Source organism: Staurois parvus, unplaced genomic scaffold, assembly GCF_062004578.1.
Source record: "Staurois parvus isolate SC_StPar_1 unplaced genomic scaffold, SC_StPar_1.0 ptg000019l, whole genome shotgun sequence".
Classification (NCBI taxonomy): domain Eukaryota; kingdom Metazoa; phylum Chordata; class Amphibia; order Anura; family Ranidae; genus Staurois; species Staurois parvus.
In genome coordinates, this window is record NW_028317815.1 from 20,112,938 (window position 1) to 20,135,418 (window position 22,481).

Here is a 22,481-nt window from a genome sequence, read left to right on the forward strand (position 1 = left end):
TTTGGTTTGTTTAATAAACCTTTTCCAAAGATTTGAAAATCACTCTAAAAATTACCAAAACACGCACGCACTGTGTAAATACCTTTATTTATATTGTTGAAGGGAATGATGTTTTTATCCAAAACACACAAATAGCTAATAAAGCAAAAAAACATCGGATCAGCATCCATTGACCAGAAGTGGGGTCTAGAAAAACAATTCTTACGTATAGATTTAATTGTAGGTCATGTATCTGGGTGTTGCACTGAACTTTGCATATGACTTGATGACCTTATTTACAGCCTCCAAGAAATCCTTCTCTGTTGCAACTTTGCGACGTGCTCTAATGGCAAACATTCCTGCTTCAGTGCAAACACTGCGGATTTCAGCTCCTAGTCAACAAACACAATTATAATAAATACAAACGTGTATAAGATGCTTTTCTAGACGTAGTACTATACTAGACAAGCTGTATAACCAAGACATACACGAACCATGGCATTTCATGACAGGTCACAAACAAAAAGCATCATAAGATAAGGATTATACATTACCTGTACTGTTTGGACATAATCGTGCTAGCAGCTCAAATCTTATATCTCGCTCAACACTCATGGAACGAGCATGAATCTTAAATATGTGTGTACGACCCTACAAGAAAGAAAAGAAAAAAAAAGGTTTTATCAAAAGCAGTACTAGGGGGAAAAGAGAAAAAAAAAAAAAAAAAAAATCGGCATGAATGGTCTACAGTCCATTTTCTTTCCTCCTAAGCACCATGTTCACACCAGAACGTGAAGGAAACCAGCTTTCTGTGCACATTCAAAAACACACTGCAGCTGCGATCTGCAGTGGATATTAATGACACCCCTAACACAGGTCACAAAGATAGTGTTTGCCTGTACCAGATTGCATGGTACCATGCAAACCAGTTGGAACATGTGTTTTTTTTTTTTTTAACTAGTGCATGCACTAATGATGCAGTCTGGCATGATTTCAGCCCATTCAAATGAATGGGCTGAAATTGCACTGCACCTAGATCACATGTGAATTACACAACACATTACTCTATGATTCATGGTGTGAACTGGCCCTAAAGAGGTACAGTTGTGCTCAAAATGCATACCCTGGCACAAACGGTAACATTTTGGCACTTATATTGAAAATATAACAGATCATGGCAAAAAAACAAAACCCTGTCTTATTTACCTCCTTAGTGGTGGCCGCGCACATATATGCAGCCTCTCGATGAGTACATACCGTGCACGCTCCAGGCATAATTACGGACAGTTAACGGAAAGCTCCCAATCTCCACTTGTGATCAGGAGCTTTCTGATCATGAGACCGCTGTGACAGCCAAACATGTCAAGGTGTTGTCAGGCATATTGTAACCTTGAACTTTCCACTTCCTAATAAGTGATTGAACAAGTACTGACTGGTATATTCAAGGCTTTGGATATCTTGATAAAGTTCCATTACCTTGTTATGCAGGTCTTTTGAAAGTTCTTTTCTGCTCCCTATCCAGCCTGCTTAGTGCATCCATGTAAGAGCTACCAAATTCCTTGATTATTTATACACAGATACTAATTGCAATTAACCTTAATTGCCATTTTAACCCATGTGTCACCCTGTGTACCTGCAGCAAAGTCAATCATACTTCCAGGGTATGTAAACATTTAATCAGAGCAATTTGGGTAATTTCTGTTATTCTGATTTAACCGCATCCCCACCACCCTATAGCAGAAATACTGCTGCAGGGGTGCGCAAAAGCACGTGTATATATACACGTGATTTTGTATTTCTGGGTAGCGGGCATGCGGCCATCAAGCACCAGGGTTCTGGCCGATGATCTCCAACGGGGAGGAGGGCTGCTTTGTTTACTAACAGTCCTCCTCCCTGTCAGCTCAGCACAACCATCCAGAGCAGTGTGCTTACAGTGAAGCACAAACACACCGCCCCCCACTAAACTACTCCCAGGACAGTTAACAGTTTGATCGTCCCTCATGTATGATGTCCCTTCCCGCCCAGCGCCATCAGTTCCCCCAGTGTCAGAATGCCCGCCGCAATTCCGCTATAAGTTGCTGATCGCCGCCCTTACTAGTTAAAAAAAAATTCCAGTATATATACCGCCATTAGTAAATGCTATAACTTTACACGTATTGGCATTATTTTTTTTTCTTCAGCAAAGATATGTAGCAGAATATATTTTGGCCTAAATTTGACAAAATTTGATTTTCTCTGACAATTTTAATAACAAAGTCAAACTTTTTTTTTTTCCCTCAATGTTTTTTTTTTTTTATAGCGCAAAGAATAAAAACAGACAAAAAACAATTTGGGGAGGAGAGATGTAAATTTCATTTGGGTGCAACGATGCATGACCGTGCAATTGTCAGTTAAAGTAACGCAGAAATATGGCCTAGTCAGGAAGGGGGGTAAATCCTAAGGAGGGCAAGTGGTTGAAAAAGGAGCCAAACAACTATGTGATAATAAGTGGCTTCATATGATCACTATCCTTGAAAATATGACTGATAATGCAAAAAAAGTCTTATTTACTATAAATAGCAAAATTTCACAATTTCTGCCTGCAAACCTTTGAGCACAACTGTGTATATCTGTATGGTGAGTTTTATTTTTTTGGGGCTACAATAGGGAATTTAAGCATCAGTCAGAGTTTTCTTTTGCGGTCTCTTGAGGGGGGATAATTTGCTTTATGTTCTACAAATGCAACAGGTAAACAGAGGAAATCTCCCAAAAGGAAGGAAACTTATATTAGACAGTTGTCACCCGATTATAAACTAATCAAACAAAACTTTTTATCACCATCCACCTAATATAAAGTAGGTTCACCTTTTGCCCCTAAAACAGCCCTGACCTGTCTAAACCTGACACCACTAGACCTCTTAAAGGTATGTTGTGGTATCTGGCACCAAGCCGTTAATAGCAGATCCTTTAAGATCTGCAAATTGGAGAGTGGGGCCTCCATGGATCAGACATTTTTTTTCCAGCACAGCCCACAGATGCTCCAATGTGTTGAGATCTGGAAAATTTGGAGACCAAATCAACACCTCAATTGTAATGAGATAATCAGTGTCACTCAACCTGTCAGGGCTCAAAGTTATGGCTCATTAGCAAATGTCCACATTGAAAGATTTTCCCTCATCACTTCATATGACAGAATTCCACTCTGTCTCTGTTGCCACCAGAAGGGTCCCCCTAGCAAGGACACATAAAATCAAAAACTTGGCAGAGGGTCTATCCTTCCCTACTATACCCAAAACTACTTCCAAAAGGGAAAAAAAAAAAAAAATTGTTGCTATTACACACACACACACACACACTTTAACCACATAACATCACCCTTCACATACTAGTTCTTATAAAGAGATACAATTTTTTTTTTTTTTTTTTTGTGGTCTGCACACTCGCTCTTAACACATGAATACAGAATGTGCCAGATAAAAATACAAACTGCGCTAAAGTGGAAGTTTACTCAAAATCTAACGAAGACTAAACCTACTCCCAACCCCCATACTAAGCCTATTCTACCTAACCCTGTAAAGAAAAGATCTGCATACATACCTACTTCTGAAGCCACTCTGGTTTCAGTCCCATGATCAGCTGACAGTGACGGCTTCAATGTAGAGGGACAGCTGACAACAGATGCCCCATAGTAAGCATAATGGGTGACCTCATCTCCCAGGCATCTGCAGTCATTGTCGGCGATCACTTCTTTACACAGTAGCCGCCAGAGATTGTAACTGAACCAGAGCGGCTTCACAATAGGTAAGTATACAGATCATTTCTTCACAGAGCAGACAGAATAGGTTTAGAATGGGGGTTGGGAGTAGATTTTAGCCTTAGATTTTTGACTTCACTTTAAGAGAGATAAAGAGGGGGAAAAAAAAAAAAAAAAAAAAGCTATTTCATACTAGCGCCCAGGGTTGCCAACCCAGGTCTTGAATTACCTGAATTTGTAAATCTTCATATCTGATCTGCATATTTGCTTTAGTTGAGTGATTTACAGCAAAGGAGGATAACAGTGACAGCCCTTGACTTTGCACCTTCAACACAAGTGTGCAACACTAAACAGATCAAGGCAACCTCCAGCAATAGGTTTGACGACATCATGGGCTCAAACTACTGGTCCTATGTTGCATTCAATCATTTCATGCAAGCTACAGCTAAATAAATTGCTCAACAACTGCCGTGTCCATGGCCAGCATTAGCCTGCATCATTTCATTAGTTACGAGTGTTTAATTTTAATGTACATTCCAGGCTAAGATTTATGCAATGGTCTGTTGCGATTCCTCTTTACCTCAAGATCAGGTAAGCTGAATTCAATTTTTCTGTCCAGTCTGCCAGGCCTCATCAAAGCTGGGTCCAATGTGTCAGGTCTGTTTGTGGCCATTAACACTTTAATATTTCCTCTGGGATCAAACCCATCCAACTGATTGATGAGTTCCAACATAGTTCTCTGGACTTCATTGTCACCTCCTGCTCCATCATCAAATCTGGCACCTATCAAGCATTTAATAGAATTACAATAGTACACATATAGTATGACAGTTACAAAAAATGTACAAATCCGTGGTAGCATCATCACAGTGCTGTACATAGCCTGTGCAGAGAGCAGAGCTGTTGGGGGGGACCCAACAGAGCACCCTGCTGATCGAAATGCAAAATTACTCGTGTTAAAGGGCCCTAACACAACACATATGTTAAAAACACCACAAGAGATCAGCTTGATGTAAATGGGTCCCCCATGCTTGGACCTAGAGTAAGCGGTCATAAATACAAGTATATGTACAATAAAGGGACTTATTATTCACTAGTTCCATGCAGGAATCCACTTTTTGATCAACATGGAAAAGCTTTACGAATTTGACACTAACAAAAAAGTCCATGAACCTGTAAGCCTTTTCCTAATTCAAGAAACAGGTTTCCATCTCTTCAAATTTCACTGAGGGCCAGGGTGCACCAGATGCATGGACAGTTTATATTGTTTTCAACGGCATAGTTCACACCAGTGCAGTCAAAATTAATTAGAACATGCTGATTTTTTTTCTGCATGGAACTGCACTGGAACACAGGCAAAATACATCAAAATGCCCTGCAATGCATTTTTTCCTGCAATTTCTTTTAGTTGTTAGGAGCGGACACTCGCAGACAGTTTTTGACAAGTGGTTTATTTAACCGCTTCCCATCCGCCCATTCTACATACACAGAGGAAGGGAAGCAACGACGATGCAAACTAACGTTCTTGTACGTCAGCCCGCATCGATGGCTCGTGCATGGCTCACAGATCGCATACCTAAGATACCAGTGGTCGGTATGTCGCCTGGACACAACAGATCACATTACTGCTGTGTTAGGGCGATCACATGGTGTTTTACCATGTGACTGCTGTGACCAATCACAGCACTCCCCAAGTAAACAATGAAACTGAAAGTAAAGATTGCTTCTCTCCGCTCTCAGTGTGAGAGCAGAGAGAAGTGATCCTGCAGTGTGTGAGTGTACAGCAGCCTGCCTGATCACTGTCCCAGTATCTACATAATAAATAATGCAGGGAGGCCCTGTCACCTGTCCCAGTGCACACGAAACACCCCCATACCTGCGCCCTGATAACCACCACACCCCATACAAGTTCCCTGAACACTGCCATACCAGTGTCCTGAACACCGCCATACCCCATACCAGCATCCTGAACACCGCCATACCCCATACCAGCATCCTGAACACCGCCATACCCCATACCAGCATCCTGAACACCGCCATACCCCATACCAGCATCCTGATAACAGCAATACCCCATTCCAGCATTCTGGCTACTGTCATACCAGCGTCCTGATAACCGCCATACCTCATGCTAATGTCCTGATCACAGCCATACCCCATACCAGCATCCGAATCACTGCCATATGCCATACCAGCGTCTGGCATTTTAGGATCTCAACTGATCAATTTTCAAATATATATCCCATAGTTTGTAGTCTATCTTTCACACAGTCTAAATAATATAAACTGTTTTGGGTAATTTTTACCCCAAAATGAAGAAACATTATTTGCAAAATTGCAAAAGTGTCCAGACTTGAAGTGGTTAAAAAAAAAAAACTGACTGGCGAACATGGCCGCTCCCATCAACAGACACTTGCCAAATGACAGCCACTTCTCTGTAATAATGGGGACGGGGCCACCCAGTGAAGTCACCAAGTGGCCCCACCACCATGACAGCACTTGGGAGGCCCCACCCCATAACTTAAATTCTGATACGCTACCCCAGAACTAACACAACCACCAGGCCAGGGTTGTGGGGAAGAAGCTCTTGTTCTCACCAACATGGAGTGCTGTTTTTGTGGTGTGAATTGCTTGCAGAAAGACATTCAGAATGACTTTGTTGTGTGAACAGGCCCTGAGATCAGCCACAAGAACACTCCTACTGCTAATGTAATATCCACAATTCACTTCTAACAGATCAAACTCAGAGACTGCTCTTGTATCCCAATAGGGGTGGGTGTCAGATCAGAGGTCTGGTTGCTTTTTCTCCTAATGAAACAATAATACATTTTAAAGTAGAATTCTAGCTGAAACCTAACTAGTCTTAAAAATGGTCCCTCCCCCTACAAACATCTATGTTGACTAACCTGTGTAAGAAAGATGTATATTTTCAACCTGCTCCATTCCAGTCATGTGATTCAGCAGGAATGTGTCCACCAGCAGCAACTGCAGGCAAGAGGAGGGAGTGCTGACAGGACTGCACCATGTCTTCACTCCCAGCTTATTGCAGCCAGTAGGCTGTGACTCTGATCAGTGTATTCTGACAGCAGGGAGGCGGAGGAGTCTCCCCGCTGGCAGTCACAATACAAAGACACAGCAGGGAGGATTCCCACAGCCACACAGAATGTGTGGATGAGGGAATCAGGTTTGTTTTTTTTCCCGCCATCCAGCCAGCCATGCTTAAAGCTAGAGACCATGAAAAAATGTCCAGGGTAAACAGTGGACATTAGAAATAACAAAAAGGATCTAATCTGGTGCTTCCTAAGCTAAAGAGTTTTTGATTTCCTCCTACAAAAGGTAAAACAAAAGCACCGAGGAGGGGCGTTCCTCTCATCAGGTAGGAGGAGCAGTCTTTGAGATGCCATTGTTTATCCGCTGCGAAACACTGGGCAATAACACCACCATGATTTTACAAAGGAGAACATGTCAGCACTTATCGTGCCTCACATGTCAGAACTTAAAAGTGAAAATAATTTATAACAGTACCAATAGTCATTTTGATTAAAAACTTCTCCAAACCCTGCTTAGTGTTAGTAATACATACCACCAATGGCATCAATTTCATCAAAGAAAATGAGGCAGGCTTTCTTTGTCCTGGCCATTTCGAACAGCTCACGCACCATTCTAGCACCCTGTAACATGAATAGACAAATCAACATTTCTCAATTTTCCTTATAATTCCAAAAAAATGCAAAATCTGTTCCCCTTCCCCGCTTTCAATGGAGGAGACAGCTTCTATTTTAGTGCCAAATGCAGGAGTAGGATTTTAGGTACAGTCTAAAGAGATACTAAAAATGTATGTTTGTTTTTAATAAAACATGTTATACTTACCTGCTCTGTTCTAGGGTTTTTCACAGAGCAGCCCCAAACCTCCTCTGCTCAGGTCCCCCACCAATGTTCCTGGCTCCTACCCGCTGCCGAGTGTTCCCATAGCTGTTAGATATTTGGGTGAAGGTCCCACTCTCCCCGATTCAGATCTTTCAAAATTAACATTAGGTAGTCCAAGAATGAGGATGGTCCTGAAGTAATTTGAGGCAGGGAGGCAATGCAAAATAGATCCCTTGCATCGTCATACCATATTTAGGGGCAAAAAAAGGGGATCCCTGTAGAGCATAAGCTTGGGACCCATCAACTGTAAGTACCTAGTAGTCCCTGGAGTAAACACTGCCCTGGTCTCTGCAGCTGAAAAACATCCAGCAGGAGAGACAGCTTGCCATTGAGCCTTGAGCCGACAGCATCCCTGGTCCAGCCAATCCAAAGAGGCAGTATGCAGACACACATGCAGGTCCTGTAGCTTGCATTGCCTCTTCCAGATCCTGCTCCACTGAGGGCAGAAACCCTCAACCAAGATGGCCTTTGCAGTCTTCCCCGGACAGCTGCTGCAGCTCACAGCAAATTCATAAGAAAAAAGTGCCCTGGATACTGTAAGCTGTGGCTACCCCTCATTCAGAGGTTCACTACAAGATCAGCACTCCTTACAGAGCCAGTGCACCTTCCATACTGCCTTAAAAGGTCAGTGCCACACACAGCCAAACAGTTTCCCTACCAGCTCCAGTGCCAACCCCTTTTATAGGGAACCCTGAAGCCTCCACATACCCCAATAAAAACAAAAAATATTTTTTACCCTGAAGACAGACAGGAGCAAAAGGGGGAGGTGGTGGGCAAGGAAGAGGAGGCAGACAAGAGGGGGAATCCCTCTACTTACAACCTTAGGGGGAAGCTCTTTCTGCAATCCCAGTTATCTGCCCAAGACGTTGGCAAGAAACCACCACATGCTGCCAATCAACCAGTTTGCCTATCATATGTGCCCCGTTGGAAAAGAGACACACAGACTGCACACAACTGGGCAATAGCAGCCGAACCTGCACATGGCAAGGACTGCATGTGCTCAATGGCTGCAAATGGGGGAGATCTATATTATCAAGCCTGTCACCCAACTGGTGACTTGCCTGAAGTAAAACCAAAAGATACTAGGATTACCAAGAGGAAATTTATATGTCTTAATTCCTAGATGCTCGGCTAATAACCAAGTTTTTCCACAGTATGGGAGGATTTTGCCACCAGCAGAAGACACCTCCTGGGCTGTCTTTTTTCTTAATTGTACTTAGCATCCTACCCCTGTAGGTGGCACTACAGCCAGTACTGATGATCTAAAGCAGAAGCCTTCAATGAACGAAAAAAAAAATATATGAATTTCTTACAGGCCCACTGCATCTATACTGTGACAGAGGTAGTGTGTCTAGAGCTGGATACAGCATTCTGGAGGAGGGGTGGGGGGGGGGGGGGGGACAGTATCTGTGTCATTGGCTTTCGTTCGCATCACAACTGCTTCTCTAGCCATATAAGCGTGTATGAATGCAAAAGCAGCTTGAAAACCGGTCAAATGCAGCTTTGAAGGCAACCAACTGCAAATCAAATGCACTTGCCAATAAATTCTACATGATCTCAGAAGAACTTTGATTTGAGGTCAAAGAAAGCTGCATTTGCACATAAGCGCATAGCCTTCAAGTCTTCACTTTTGTTAAACAAACAGTGCTAAGCTTCTGGGTTGAAGTACACAACAATCTTAAAAGGGCAAGTCCAACTCAAATGAAAAGAATGAATCAAATTAAGTGAAATTCGCTTCAATTGGCCAAAATAAATAAATATAGTACATTTGTAATTAAAGGGTTAGTTCAGCTTTGTAACAAAATAGCCTATGTAGTCCATGTGTCCAAGTAGTTACCAAACAAGCATATTAACTTTAAAAAACCCATTTCAGAGCCCATGCACATGTGCTGTGTGTGCTCTCATCCATGTTGCAGCCATTGTGCTCAGCTGCAGTGACAGGGGAGATCACACTGAGCATGTGCAGGGCACTGAACTAGGATAATGTTTGCACCTGTGATGCTGGGGGCAAACGTCCAATAGCTGCATCGTTTTAAGAACAAGACCGGATGGGACTCTAAAGAATAATGGGAGTTTTTCTGTCAGGCATCAGTAGGGGCACAAATGACCTACAGGAATAGTAAGCGTGTGAGTGGCTGCGTGACTATTGTAGGGGTATAAAATTATACATTTTTCAATGAAAGGTTTGGATGAAAAAGGTTCTGTGCACTCACATTCACACCTATGCATTAGCATGCAGTTATTAATTGTGGTATATAAGAAAGTGAAATATTTGTTTTAAAGCCAACACCCTTTTTTCTCTTATTGGCTAGCAAATGTCCTATAACTGTTTCATTTAGTAGAAATGCAGTTTCTTGCCCTGCTATTCCAGTACTCGATGCTGATATAGTAGAGTAGCAGACACACTCCTCATCACAAGAGTCCTCACATGGATCTATGCTAAAGAAAGGTGTTTGACCAGGTATGTTTAAGTGCACTGGACAGCACAGTCACATTTGTGTAATTACCATGATAGGAAATTATAAATGGGGCTATGAAAATTGAGCTTTTTAGTACAAATTCTTTGGAAAAAATATATCTTTATCTGGACCTTGGATTAGGCGATAACCAGAAAATGCAAAAGCTCACCTCTCCTACATATTTCTGGACCAGTTCTGAGCCAATGACTCGGATGAAGCAGGCATCAGTCCTGTTGGCTACTGCACGTGCACAAAGGGTTTTTCCTGTTCCTGGAGGGCCAAATAGAAGCACTCCTTTTGGTGGCTCGATACCCAGATTAACAAACCGTTCAGGCTGGAGAAAGGAAAAACAAAAGTATTTTATTGTTCATTGGGAGACACAGCACTATTCTAAATTATATTCACGGCTTAAAAAGCAGCAATGAATAATTTGACGTGTCTTATACCAGCCATAGAACTAAATGACTTCAATATCACACAAATCATAAGGGCCTTATCAAATCTACTCACGTGAAGCAAAGGAGTTTCAACAACTTCCCTTAACTTTTCTATCTGCTCCTTGCAGCCTCCAACATCACTGTAGGTCACATCAGGTTTCTCTTCCACCTGTACGAGAGGGCAGGCAAATTGCTCTCAGTAAACAGCAGAAATTATGCTTACTTCTCATTTAATTTGATGACAACCATTACCTGCATCATAGTAACTGTGGGGTCAATTTTTGGAGGCAAGGGTATATGAATTTGGTATTTATTTCTGTCCACTCTGCACACAAACACATGGGAAAGAACATTTACAGTTCACCCAAAATACATAAATACCAAATATTGATTAGATTTCACCACAGAACAAACAATGGCTCTTACCCAACTCTCATTCCTTCTTCTATGTCAGTAGGAGCAACCTGGTCACTGAGGTCTACCACAAACTTCGCAAACTGTTTAACATTAATGATGTACTTCGGGTCCTCAGAATCAGCATTGATAATTTTTGTACACCTGGTTAAAGAAAAATAGTAATATTAATCAGGAAACACAAGATAACTAGTGATGCAACACATTCACTCTGTTCATTTTTTTATTCTCTATAAATTATCATAGTCAAAAAGGTCAAACATTGAAAAAGCAGCATGGAAGTTGAGAGATCAGTACCTGGCCACCTGAAGTGGTTGTTCACTCTGCAGAGTCTGTTTATCAGCAGCCAGATCCCAGAGTGCTGGAGGAGCAAGTCCTGTGTCAGATTCCTTAATGCCTAAAATAAATAAAGACATATATAAGCTCACCCACCAGCACACAGGCCAAAGCAATATAGCAATCGGTATTCAAGCCTGGTTCACACCTATGTGTGTTGTGATTAATGTGTTTTTTCGGTGGGTCTTTTTCAATAGAAAAGTATTGAGTGCGACTTTGATGCAAATTTACACACTCTCTGGTACTTAGGTTGCATCAAAGTAGTGCAGGAACTGTTTCAAAGTCATTGACTTTGAAAATATTCCTGTACAATTTTGATGTGACGTGAGTACCAGAGTGTGTAAAGTTGCATCAAAGTAGTGCAGGAACCTTTTCAAAGTCGCAAAGACTTTGAAAAGGTTCCTGCACTAGTTTGATGTGACTTTGATGCAACTTTAGTGCGAGAGAGTGTAAAGTCGCATCAAAGTCGCACTCAATACTTTCACACTGGTCAAAATGCACCGGAAACGCAACACTTCTCAGAGAACGGCAACCTGAGAATTGTTTACAGCGCAATCCATCGCCACCTTCAGGAGCTCTGGAGAAGACCAGGTCGTTCCCTTACACTTTGCGCCTCAGCCCTTCCAAGAGCCCTCACTTTCCTTGCATCTGCAGGCAGACCGAGTTCTCCCAAAACAGTGCCAATAGATATTCTTTATGTACTAGGCTCCTTGCGTACCTCATTTGTATTCCTGTGTAACCATATTCCCTGGCACCCCTGTATATTTCCAGGTATCTCAAAACATATGGTTTCCTCTGATTCTGTAAGCTCAGCATCCCACTACTGCTAAGATACTCCAGTCTCCCTGTGAGCCCTGCACCCCAGTGCAGAAAGTGTTTTTATTAGTATTCTGTGCCCTGCCTACCTGTAAGACCAGCACCTCTGTGCTGCACTATATTCTTGCTGTTCCAGCAAGTCCTGTATTCCATGCTTTCCAATGTTCTCACATCTGTACTTCCCTGTATCGGGTCAGCTGCAGCCTGCACTCTCTAAGCAAACCTCAATCCTGCATGTTCCCAACCATTCATGGGGATCGCCTTCAAATAGTATAAATTAGTACCTTGACAGCCCAGCACTTTCTCCATTGCACTGTATGGCCTACATGTGACCAGCAGTATTTACAGACTCTGTCATTGGTTCAGTGACATCAATGCACAGGCTCCTCCCTTGACACGTTTTGTGCGTACGCACGGTTTCAAAGACATATCTCTTTCAAACCGTGCCTGCGCATGAAACGCGTCAAGGGAGGAGCCTGTGCATTGATGTCACGCCGTCGGGGCCGCACGAAGGTCCGGCGGCCATCTTAGTGAGTTGTTTTATACTGTTTGTTTGTACTCTCCACATGGATACTCTGTACCTTTAATAAAGTACTATACTATTAGCTGATTTTCTCTGGCTCTTTTGCGAGCGAACGCCTCAGGATTTCTCATCACGGTTTGCATGCTGCTTAGTGTCATCATCCCTATCTGAGATCATCCTGGCCTTTATGGTCCTAAGACTGATGGGTGTGCTGCCTGACTTACCTGGGGAAGAAACCAGCTGTTCATGCGCATTTTATATGTGCTTCTGGTAAGTGCATATAAAGGAATACTTTTCATGGATTCACCAGCACTGGATGTCACCTGTTCATGGATTTATTTTCTGGACTTTCTTATAACTATTGTTTATTGCATTTTATATATACTTATAATGCCGCGCTCCTACTATAAGTACTTAATCACATATTATGTGTCACTCATCTAAATAAATATATAAATAAACTGAATAATGATAATTAATAATATGTGATAAATGTGACATATAGATCCATATGTTAAAAATTAAACCAATATAGTGCTTAATTATACCATTTGTGCTTAATAAATAATATCAATACAATAGATTGTGCAAATATAATACATATAGTGCATGAATAAATTAAAAAGTCTTTTTTATATAAATTAGTGCAATGTGCAGGTGAACTCCTTAATCCCTCTTTCCAGGTGCCGTGTGGTCTCAATATGCGCTCACCTTGATATTTGCCCAAATAAATTTAGGCAAATAAACTTTTTGTCCTTCCAGGACTGGTGGGATGATGCTCCTATATATGGTATTCCAAATGGAAGTAAAGGTCTGCTCAGATCCTCTTTATCTCCTCTCACTCCATACACATAGCCACTCATGGATGGACCTTTGGAACATGTGAAAATCTCCTATTTCCCCTCCTGGGGACACCTCCTCCTCTTATCCACCTTTCCTCAGTGTTGGATATATAAATCAAGTGGAGAAAAGAAAAACCATGGTGCCTTATCCTTTTATATGAGAGTAGTTTATTGTTGCCAGAAGCGGTGATATAGCAGTATATGGCACTTATCTGGTACAGATATGCAAAAGCTGGTAATGCTCCTGGAGCACTTTAGACTGGTAGCGCTGATCAGAGCGCCCCACTGTGTCTGCCTTTTATTACTGCTGCTATATGTTTTATTGCTGCTTCTATTCACCTTATTATTTATGTATATGCACATGTTTTAGAAGTATTTCATTTGATTAATTCATTACTTTAGCGCTGCACCTTTTATTTTTCAATTCAAGTAGAAATGCTTGCTGTAAACATTGTGCGACCATGTGCATCTCTTACTATTTCAAAATTTATATTTATGGTACATGGTTTTTATAGTATTTAAGGGCAGTGTTTTGCATACCAAGCTAAAATATATATATTAAATGTAATTTGTTTGAATGTTTTGGCAGCTATGAATTTGATCCGATTTCCATCAACATTTGGTATCTGTGAGTTTTGAATTCTATAAGAATTAAAAGCGTGTTCTTACCTGTGAGCTCATTAATTTTCTTGAGAAGCTGTTGTATGTCATCTTCCACCTGCTTAATCTGCCGAGAATATGTGCTTTGTCCCTGGAACAAAAATATCAAAATATTTAAAATGTTCATAAAACTAAATTATGAAAAGGCCATACTTATTTTGTTTCACTTTAGTACTGGGGCCTGACTTTCTCAGGCTTTATGGTTACGTTCCACTCACTGTCATAACTTCACTGATCCTAGACACTTAGGCAGTGACTGTGGCATGATGTTTGGTAGATTCTTAGCCAGGAATTGCCAGGCGCCAGTAATTTATACTAATTCAGAGAAGTGCACGAAAAAAAGTTAAAGCGTTACTAAACCTAGGACCCTGCATTCACTATATCGGGTCTCCCACAGTACATAAAAGTGTAATTATTTTAGCAAATAAACTGCTAGATACCTTTTCTCATCAGCAGTCTTGGGACTTCTACAGTGTTCAGCAGAGCACTGGTTAAAGCTTGTCGGAGGAGTTTTCTTTCTGCTCTAGAAAGATGCAAAACCCCTGACCTCTGTCTGGACAGTGCTGCTCACATGTACTCTCCCATGAATAAAAAAAACAAAAAACTCTCTAGCAATACACACCAAACTGAGCATGTGCAGAGCAACTCCACACAATATGTCTCATCAGGATATCTCCTTATCAGACTGGAGCACTGGAAGAAGGGGAGAATCAGAGAAGTCAGGATCAAACAGAGTTTTTACATAATGCAGAGGATTAACCCCTTAGGTTCCACAGTGAGTATATCAAGCATGCTTTACTGCATATACAGACTGTTGTGGGTTTAGTAACACTTTAATAGCAAGCATCTTGTGTTGTCTGTTCTTAGACAGAAGTTTCAACTTCAAGGGCTCATTCAAACCAACTTGCATGCTAAAACACGTGTGTCCTGGTGGATGATGTGTAGGGTAATAGGGTGAAGGAGTTGTGCTGCATACAAATGCAGCATGTCTGCATCTTTACACAATGCACTGCAACCACCCTCAATGCAGCATTGTGGTGTGAACAGGGCACAAAAACACAATTGTTTTCTAGTGCCTGTGTTGAACCTTTGTTGATCTCTGCAGATTAAAGCTTAATGAAGATGGCATGAAAGAGCCCTAAAATGTTATTGCTAAGTGCAGGTTCATGTTCAGGGACCTAACTATATGTAGAAATTGCTCCAACATGTCTTAATATGATTAGGGAATAAAACCAAAATATAGGATGGTAAACTCTCCAACTATAAAAACTGTTAGTAACACTGCAACAAGATACTCAAGGTGCATCATGCACTACTATACAATGCTGAACAGAAGGTTGAAAAATCACAAACTGTAAGTGACTTTTGCTTCTATACTATACACGGTACAATGTTAAAGTGGAGCTAAAAACTTACCTTTCCTTCAACAGTACCTGTCCCTCCTTGGCAAAGACATCCTGGGTGCCGGTCTTTTGCCGCTGCAAAATGATGTCACTCCTGCGCATGCGCAGGAGTCAGTCATCCCAACACAGGGACCATGCCAGCATTGTAAGCTAAGTTGCACATGCACAGCTCAGTGTACATGCTCGAGAAGACAGCAAGCAGACAGGTAGGTGTAATTTATTGAGATGTTGCATGTGTCTTCTGCAATAAAAAGCCTGCCTGCTTGCTGTTTGTCACAGCAGAACTTTAGTTCCACTTTAAGGACCAGTTCACACCACAGAAACGCAGTCCAGATGCGTTTCTGCATGCGTGTTTGTGTTGCATTCAGGTGCGTTTTTTCCTTCATTTTAAATAGGGACATGTTAGTTTTGGTGCATTTTTGATGAGTTTAGGTGCATTCTGGTGAACAAAAAAAAAACTCACTCAACTGCATCTCGTGTGAACCAGTACTAAATATATTCCAAATCAAACCAGCTCTGTAGTGCTGAAAAGAGACTAAGGAACAAATTCCTTGTCATTATGTCTGAATCTCCAACCTTTCGGACAGTGATGATGCTTGATGACAACTCCCTTCACATTGCTGTCAGCCGACAAGGTAGCCCATTAGAAATATAATGTGGGGCAGGAAGTAACAGCAGAAGCATCAGACTCTGCCTTTCAACAAGGACCAGAATTAATTCCTAACAGGAGGGTATGGAGGCATGTTAACGCCTGCAGCTTTTCATTTTAGGACTCATGCACACTGGACGTTTACCCAGCTCTTCTAAACTCCTTTCTCCTGACAGGAAAAAAGCAGCAAGAAAAAAAAAAAAACAACACACCTAAAGTCATGTCTTTGTAAACGTGTTTAGGTACGTTTGAGTGTGTCAAGCGCTTGGGAATTTATTAATTTCACTAGCAACAATAGTACCGTATTTTTCGCTCCATAAGATGCACTTTTTTTCCCCCAAAAAGGGGGGAAAATGTCAGTGCATCTTATGGAGCGAATGTAAAGCGGCCGGTCTGGTATTTCTGCCGCCACCATGTCAGAATATCGGGCCGGCCGCTTAGCTCTTCTCTCCTGCAGGACCTTACCAGTTCCTCGCTCCAGCGCTGCAGTCTTCCCTCGGCGGCTTCTGTGACAGCCGGGTGCCCACTGTGCATGCGCGAGAAGTGTCGCGCTTTGTGAATGGTCCGGTGTCTTCTGGGGCACATGACAGGTCCCAGAAGGCTCCGAGCCATTCACAAAGCGCCACGCTTCTCGCGCATGCGCAGTGGGCACCTGGCTGTCACAGAAGCTGCCGCGGGAAGAAGAAGGAAGGACAACTCCCTCCCTCCCCAAAGGTCCGCAGTCTCCGGTCATCCCCTGTACTGCGCCCGCAGTCTCCGGTCATCCCCTGTACTGCGCCCGCAGTCTCCGGTCATCCCCTGTACTGCGCCCGCAGTCTCCGGTCATCCCCTGTACTGCGCCCGCAGTCTCCGGTCATCCCCTGTACTGCGCCCGCAGTCTCCGGTCATCCCCTGTACTGCGCCCGCAGTCTCCGGTCATCCCCTGTACTGCGCCCGCAGTCTCCGGTCATCCCCTGTACTGCGCCCGCAGTCTCCGGTCATCCCCTGTACTGCGCCCGCAGTCTCCGGTCATCCCCTGTACTGCGTCCGAAGTCTCCGGTCATCCCCTGTACTGCGTCCGCAGTCTCCGGTCATCCCCTGTACTGCGTCCGCAGTCTCCGGTCATCCCCTGTACTGCGCCCGCAGTCTCCGGTCATCCCCTGTACTGCGCCCGCAGTCTCCGGTCATCCCCTGTACTGCGTCCGCAGTCTCCGGTCATCCCCTGTACTGTGTCTGCAGTCCATTGGTTCAGAATATTTTTTTCTTGTTTTTCTCCTCTAAAACCTAGGTGCGTCTTATGGTCAGGTGTGTCTTGTGTAGCGAAAAATACGGTAACTTATTCTGGCCACTGAAATTAATAAACACCCAAGCGTTTAATGCATTTAAGTGTGTTTAGATGCATTTTCTGTCAAAACGCTCCTGCTAAACGTGCGGACAGTGAGGTTTTTTTTCTGCCTCATAACACCTATGTGTGCATGGACACATTGGTTAACATTATCATTAGAGGCAGAAAAAAAAAAAAACACACCTCTAGGAGCGTTATTAAAAACACCCAGTGTGCATGAGACCTTATACTCTTTGTGTAAAGCACTTGCACATAGGGTCTGACATCACACTATCTGCTTTCAGAGCAAACATACATGTGCATGCATTACACAACTCTGGTGCATAGTCGTGTACATCTGCATCTTCTAATTCATCTCAGGCTCTGCACGTAGTACAGCCCCTATACGGCTGTGTTCGTTAAGGGAGAAGTACAGCCAAAGCTCTTTTGGCCATACTTCTCCTGTGGACTATAGGAGTGCAGTTCGTTCTGCACTCCTGTAATTCATTTTCAGATGACATTGGCCTAATGCCTGCTGTCAGCTGACATCACTCAGCCGGTCCATGCTAGGGAAAGATCCCAATTTTAAACAGAGTCTGGAGTGGCACCTGGCTCAGCCTCTCAGCAATCTGCGCGTGACTGACAGTCCCACTTTTTGCTCAGAGTGGCTGTGAGAACTCAGCGATCAGTGGTCATGTGATCACTGAGTTCTCACACTTAGAGCTGGCGGGGGACCGATGCTGCATTCATTTAGGTAAATATAATTGGGCAAAACAAAATTGAAAAAAAAAACTCCTACTTCTCTTTTAAGCACAAATGAGGGTGTGTCAGTACAGTTTGTGACTCCTAAATTTGTATCAAAAAAAAAATTAAATGCTGAGGTATCAACAACAGTTTATCTGTGAGTAATAACCACTGTCTGTGATCTGGTGCTGTATGTGTTTTAAGCAATCATCAAATAATCAGAAAAAAAAAAGAATCAAACAGCAAGTCCATATAAATGAGAATGTGGTAGTCCCATACAACTTATTATATACAGTATATCACTCCCAGGCGAGTGCTGCAAGAATGTGCATGTAGAAAACCATGGCCCTTTTGAGTAAACTCTCACCTCTCTGTGTTGACCCCCATGACAAAGATCAATGTGCACCCCAACACTAAAAGGACTGCTTTCCTTCTTAATCAGCAAGGACTCTTGGAGAACCATCCCCCGCTCAGTTGGATGGATGGATGGATGATTCAGTGTGTATTTACACATTAAAAAGACCATGAATGTCTTTTTTTGCTATCATCACTGAGCCTAGGTCCACACTATGAATTGCGAAGGAAGCGCACCATATCCCTGTGCAGTTCACATGCGATTCAGTCCGGTGTGATACTTTGAATGGGCTCAAATCGCACCAAAGTGGCACATGCACGACTTCTGGAAACCTACCACAACCGGGTCGTATGGCAGGTTTGTAGTACACGGTTAAGGTGTCATTAACATTGCACTGACATTCGCTTCAGATCGCAAGGACAGTGCGTAATGAACCATGGTGAACCAGGTGAATAGTGAAAGAAAATCTCAAATTTTGTTTTATCCCCAGAACAGGAATGGAAGGGGAAGTCTTCCAACAAGTGGCACAAGTTCTGATGACAACTAGAGATTTCTACATTTTGGAGGGATTTCCTATCACTTCCTGTTTTGGATATGAGGCAGGAAGTGAAATCTACCCATTAGATACCCAGATGGCAAAATAAACTGACAGGGGTTATAACCTTCCCTCTACAACAGGGGTCTTCAAACGATTCAAACAAAGGGCCAGTTTACTGTCCTTCACACTTTAGAGGGCCAGAAAGTGGCCAGTGGGTGGTAGAAAATGTTCCAGGCATAGCATCAGTGAAAATAAACATTGCCCTCAGGGTTGGTGGTCAGTTATATAGCATTTCCATAACTAGTAGAGGCAGCTCATTTTGATGATCTGTCCTAAGCATCGTTACAGTGATTCTTTCATGATACATGTATCCCCAGTACGGTGGTGCATCCCAATGTGTTTTGCTGTATAAGCAAAAAACCTTTGAGTCGTTGCTTCTACAGCACATTACTATTAATGGCCTAGCCATGATGTCTCTCTTTTATATTTTGCTTTTAGGTTGTTTGTTGTATTGTCTAATATTGAGGTGATGGCTATTTTACAGTCTTAACTCAATTGTTTCATATTGCAACTTTGCTAATAAAAGCGTATCTGATCACATTTTTTGAGTATCGCATTGTCCTTTATGTAACCGCTTTCTCTTGTGAATTCTCTGTTCACATTGCTTTTTTCTAGGTTTTTCTGGTTATTGGGCAATATTCATATTATTAGCCATAACCACTACTCATGATGCCTCATTCTATATGGTTATTACAGTTATAACCTTCCCTCTACACCAGGGGTCTCCAAACGTTTCAGACAAAAGGGCCAGTTTACTGTCCTTCAGACTTTAGGGGGCGGGACTGTGGCCAGTGGGGGTAGAAAATGTCCCAGGCCTAGCATCAGTGAAACTAATCACTGCCTCAGGGTTGGTGGTCAGTTATATAGCGCCTATGGTCAGTAGGAAGAGGAGTAGCGCCCCATCATGGGTGTCAGTAGAAGGAATTATGACCCACTGTTGGTGTCTGTGGGAGAAATAATGCCACATACCTGTTTGGAGGAGTACTGCCCCAAGGGCCAGTTATAGGCCGGCATAGGGCCGCATCTGGCCCTTGGGCCGTTGTTTGGAGACCACTGCTCTACACTATTATACCAAGAGAGCAAAAAAATGATGAAATAAAAAACCCGAGTACACAGTGTGACTTACATATGTCTTCAGTAGGGCAATGTCCCCTTCATCCAGAGCTGAAAGACACAACAGAATGAGGCTTATTATAGTGAGAAGCAGAATGATGACAATGAAGGGCTGGGTGTCCCAGGAGGAGGCTGTCAGATGTTTACAATGGAGGCCATGGCTCCATACATTCCACTGGCCCCTTCCTGTACACACACTCCACTCATCAGCTGTCATCGCCCGATCAGTATCACCGTTATATCAAACAACCGGTGGCCGGGTGCTCACGTGACTGCCGGCGGCCCTCACCCCGTATAGGTTTGTCCTCCTTCTCTTCCTCCTTGGTCTTCCGCTGATCGGCTCCCAAGTAATCAGGCATGATGCTTCTGACCAACGGAGACACACACCCCACAACCCCGTACAAATGAAATATACCCAGCGGGATTACACAGCAAACTGTACACCGCTTCCGGAAATCACAGGAAGTGGGAAGTACGTCAGCGAAGACGTCCGACACTAGAGACGGTGCTTTGTGGTGTCCACTATGTCTTCTGTACAGGAGCCATATTAGTGGAGATCACTGTAGTAGTTCCTGCATTGGAGGAAACTGTTACAGCTTGAAAATCGAGTAACTAGGGTTTCCTGGCTAATTCTGGATTACAACTATGAACATTCTGCTAAGGCCACATGCACACGGTGTTTTTGCAGTCACTTTTAGTTTTTTTTTTGTACTGCTTGTAAATGCCCCTCCATGTTACGCTATGGGGTTTATTTACTAAAGCTGGAGAGTCCAAAATCAGACTCCCTTCTGCATAGAAACCAATCAGATTCTAACCTCAGCTTGTTCAATGAAGCTTTGGCAATAAAACCTGGAAGCTGGTTGGTTTCTATGCAGAAGTGAGTCTGATTTTGTACTCTCCAGCTTTAGTAAATAAACCCCTATGTGTCCATGCACACACTTGTTTATTTACTAAAGCTGTTCACTCAGAATCTTGTGCACTTCTGCACAGAAACCAATCAGCTTCCAGGTTTTATTGCTAAATCTTAATTGAACAAGCTGAGGTTACACACGGCTCATGTGTAAGGTAAAATCTATCTTGGAAAAATCTGTATGTAAATGGATAGAAAACTGGCTAAAAGATCGTATTCAGAGTGTAGTTGTTAATGATTCATACTCTGAATGGTCTAGGGTTGTCAGTGGTGTACCCCAAGGTTCAGTATTGGGACCCTTACTTTTTAATACATTTATAAACGATATAGGGTCTGGGATTAAAAATCCCATTTCAGTCTTTGCAGATGACACCAAGCTGTGCAGTGGAATAACGTTCTTACAGGATGTCTCCAATTTACAAGCCGACCTCAATGCACTGTTTAATTGGGCAATTATGCAGCAAATCCTCCATCCTATGCTTCCTCACCCACATCTTTAATCTCTCCCTCTCTTCCGGCGCATTCCCCTCCCCTCTGAAGCAAGCGCTCATCACTCCTATACTTAAAAAGCCCTCCCTAGACCTCACTGACCCGAACAAATTTAGACCCATCTCCCTGTTGCCTTACATACAAACTCCTCGAGCGCTTAGTCTATAATCGCCCAAGCTCCCAAAGCCGCCAAAGCTAATGGTCACTATTCAGTGCTCCTTCGCCTCGACCTCTCCGCGGCTTTTGACACAGTCGACCACCCCCTCCTCAAAAAATTACACTCCCTTGGCCTCAGACACTCCGCTCTCTCCTGGTTCTTGTCCTACCTATCACAACGCTCCTTCAGCGTTACCTATAACGCTACCACCTCCCCCTCACTTCCCCTCTCTGTTGGGGTCCCTCAAGGCTCTGTCCTCAGGCCCCTTCTCCATCTACACCTCCTCCCTTGGCCAACTCATACACTCTCACAGCTTCAACTACCACCTCTATGCAGACGACACGCAAATCTCTCAACCCCTCGCCTCACCCCTTCAGTCTCCGCCCGAATCACAAGCCTACTGAATGACATATCAGATTGGATGTCGCTCCACTTCCTTAAACTGAATATCTCCAAAACTGAGCTCCTAATCTTCCCCCCAGCCCTCACATCACCCCCTACTGACTTCTCCATCACATCCAACAATACCACCATCAGGCCCGCCCCACAGGCCAGAGTACTTGGTGTAATTCTTGACTCCAATCTATCCTTCCAGCCCCAAGTCCAATCACTAACAAACTCATGCAGACTCCAC

At 43.1% G+C, this 22,481-nt stretch overlaps 1 protein-coding gene across 1 annotated transcript; it reads right to left on the minus strand.

The window, feature by feature from the left end:
- Nucleotides 1-68: 68 nt before the first annotated feature.
- PSMC2 (proteasome 26S subunit, ATPase 2) lies at nt 69-20,763 on the minus strand. The gene is made up of 12 exons (XM_089685567.1): nt 20,581-20,763; nt 20,305-20,342; nt 14,136-14,217; nt 11,247-11,346; nt 10,962-11,093; nt 10,788-10,860; nt 10,609-10,704; nt 10,268-10,432; nt 7,296-7,383; nt 4,293-4,495; nt 534-630; nt 69-371 (listed from the first exon to the last, which is right to left on the minus strand). The coding sequence occupies exons 1-12, from the start codon at nt 20,648-20,650 to the stop codon at nt 214-216; spliced, it is 1,302 nt and encodes a 433-aa protein (XP_089541693.1). The 5' UTR covers nt 20,651-20,763; the 3' UTR covers nt 69-213.
- Between the last annotated feature and the right edge of the window lie 1,718 nt (nt 20,764-22,481).

Bases quoted from the DNA above. Each gene is read 5' to 3' on its own strand.
- PSMC2 (XM_089685567.1), bottom strand. From the start codon at position 20,650: ATGCCTGATTACTTGGGAGCCGATCAGCGGAAGACCAAGGAGGAAGAG. The intron at 11,347-14,135 runs GTAAGAACACGC...TATTTATTTTAG, and splicing joins GAAAATTAATGAGCTCACAG to GCATTAAGGAATCTGACACA. The intron at 10,433-10,608 runs GTGAGTAGATTT...TCCTTTCTCCAG, and splicing joins TTGAAACTCCTTTGCTTCAC to CCTGAACGGTTTGTTAATCT.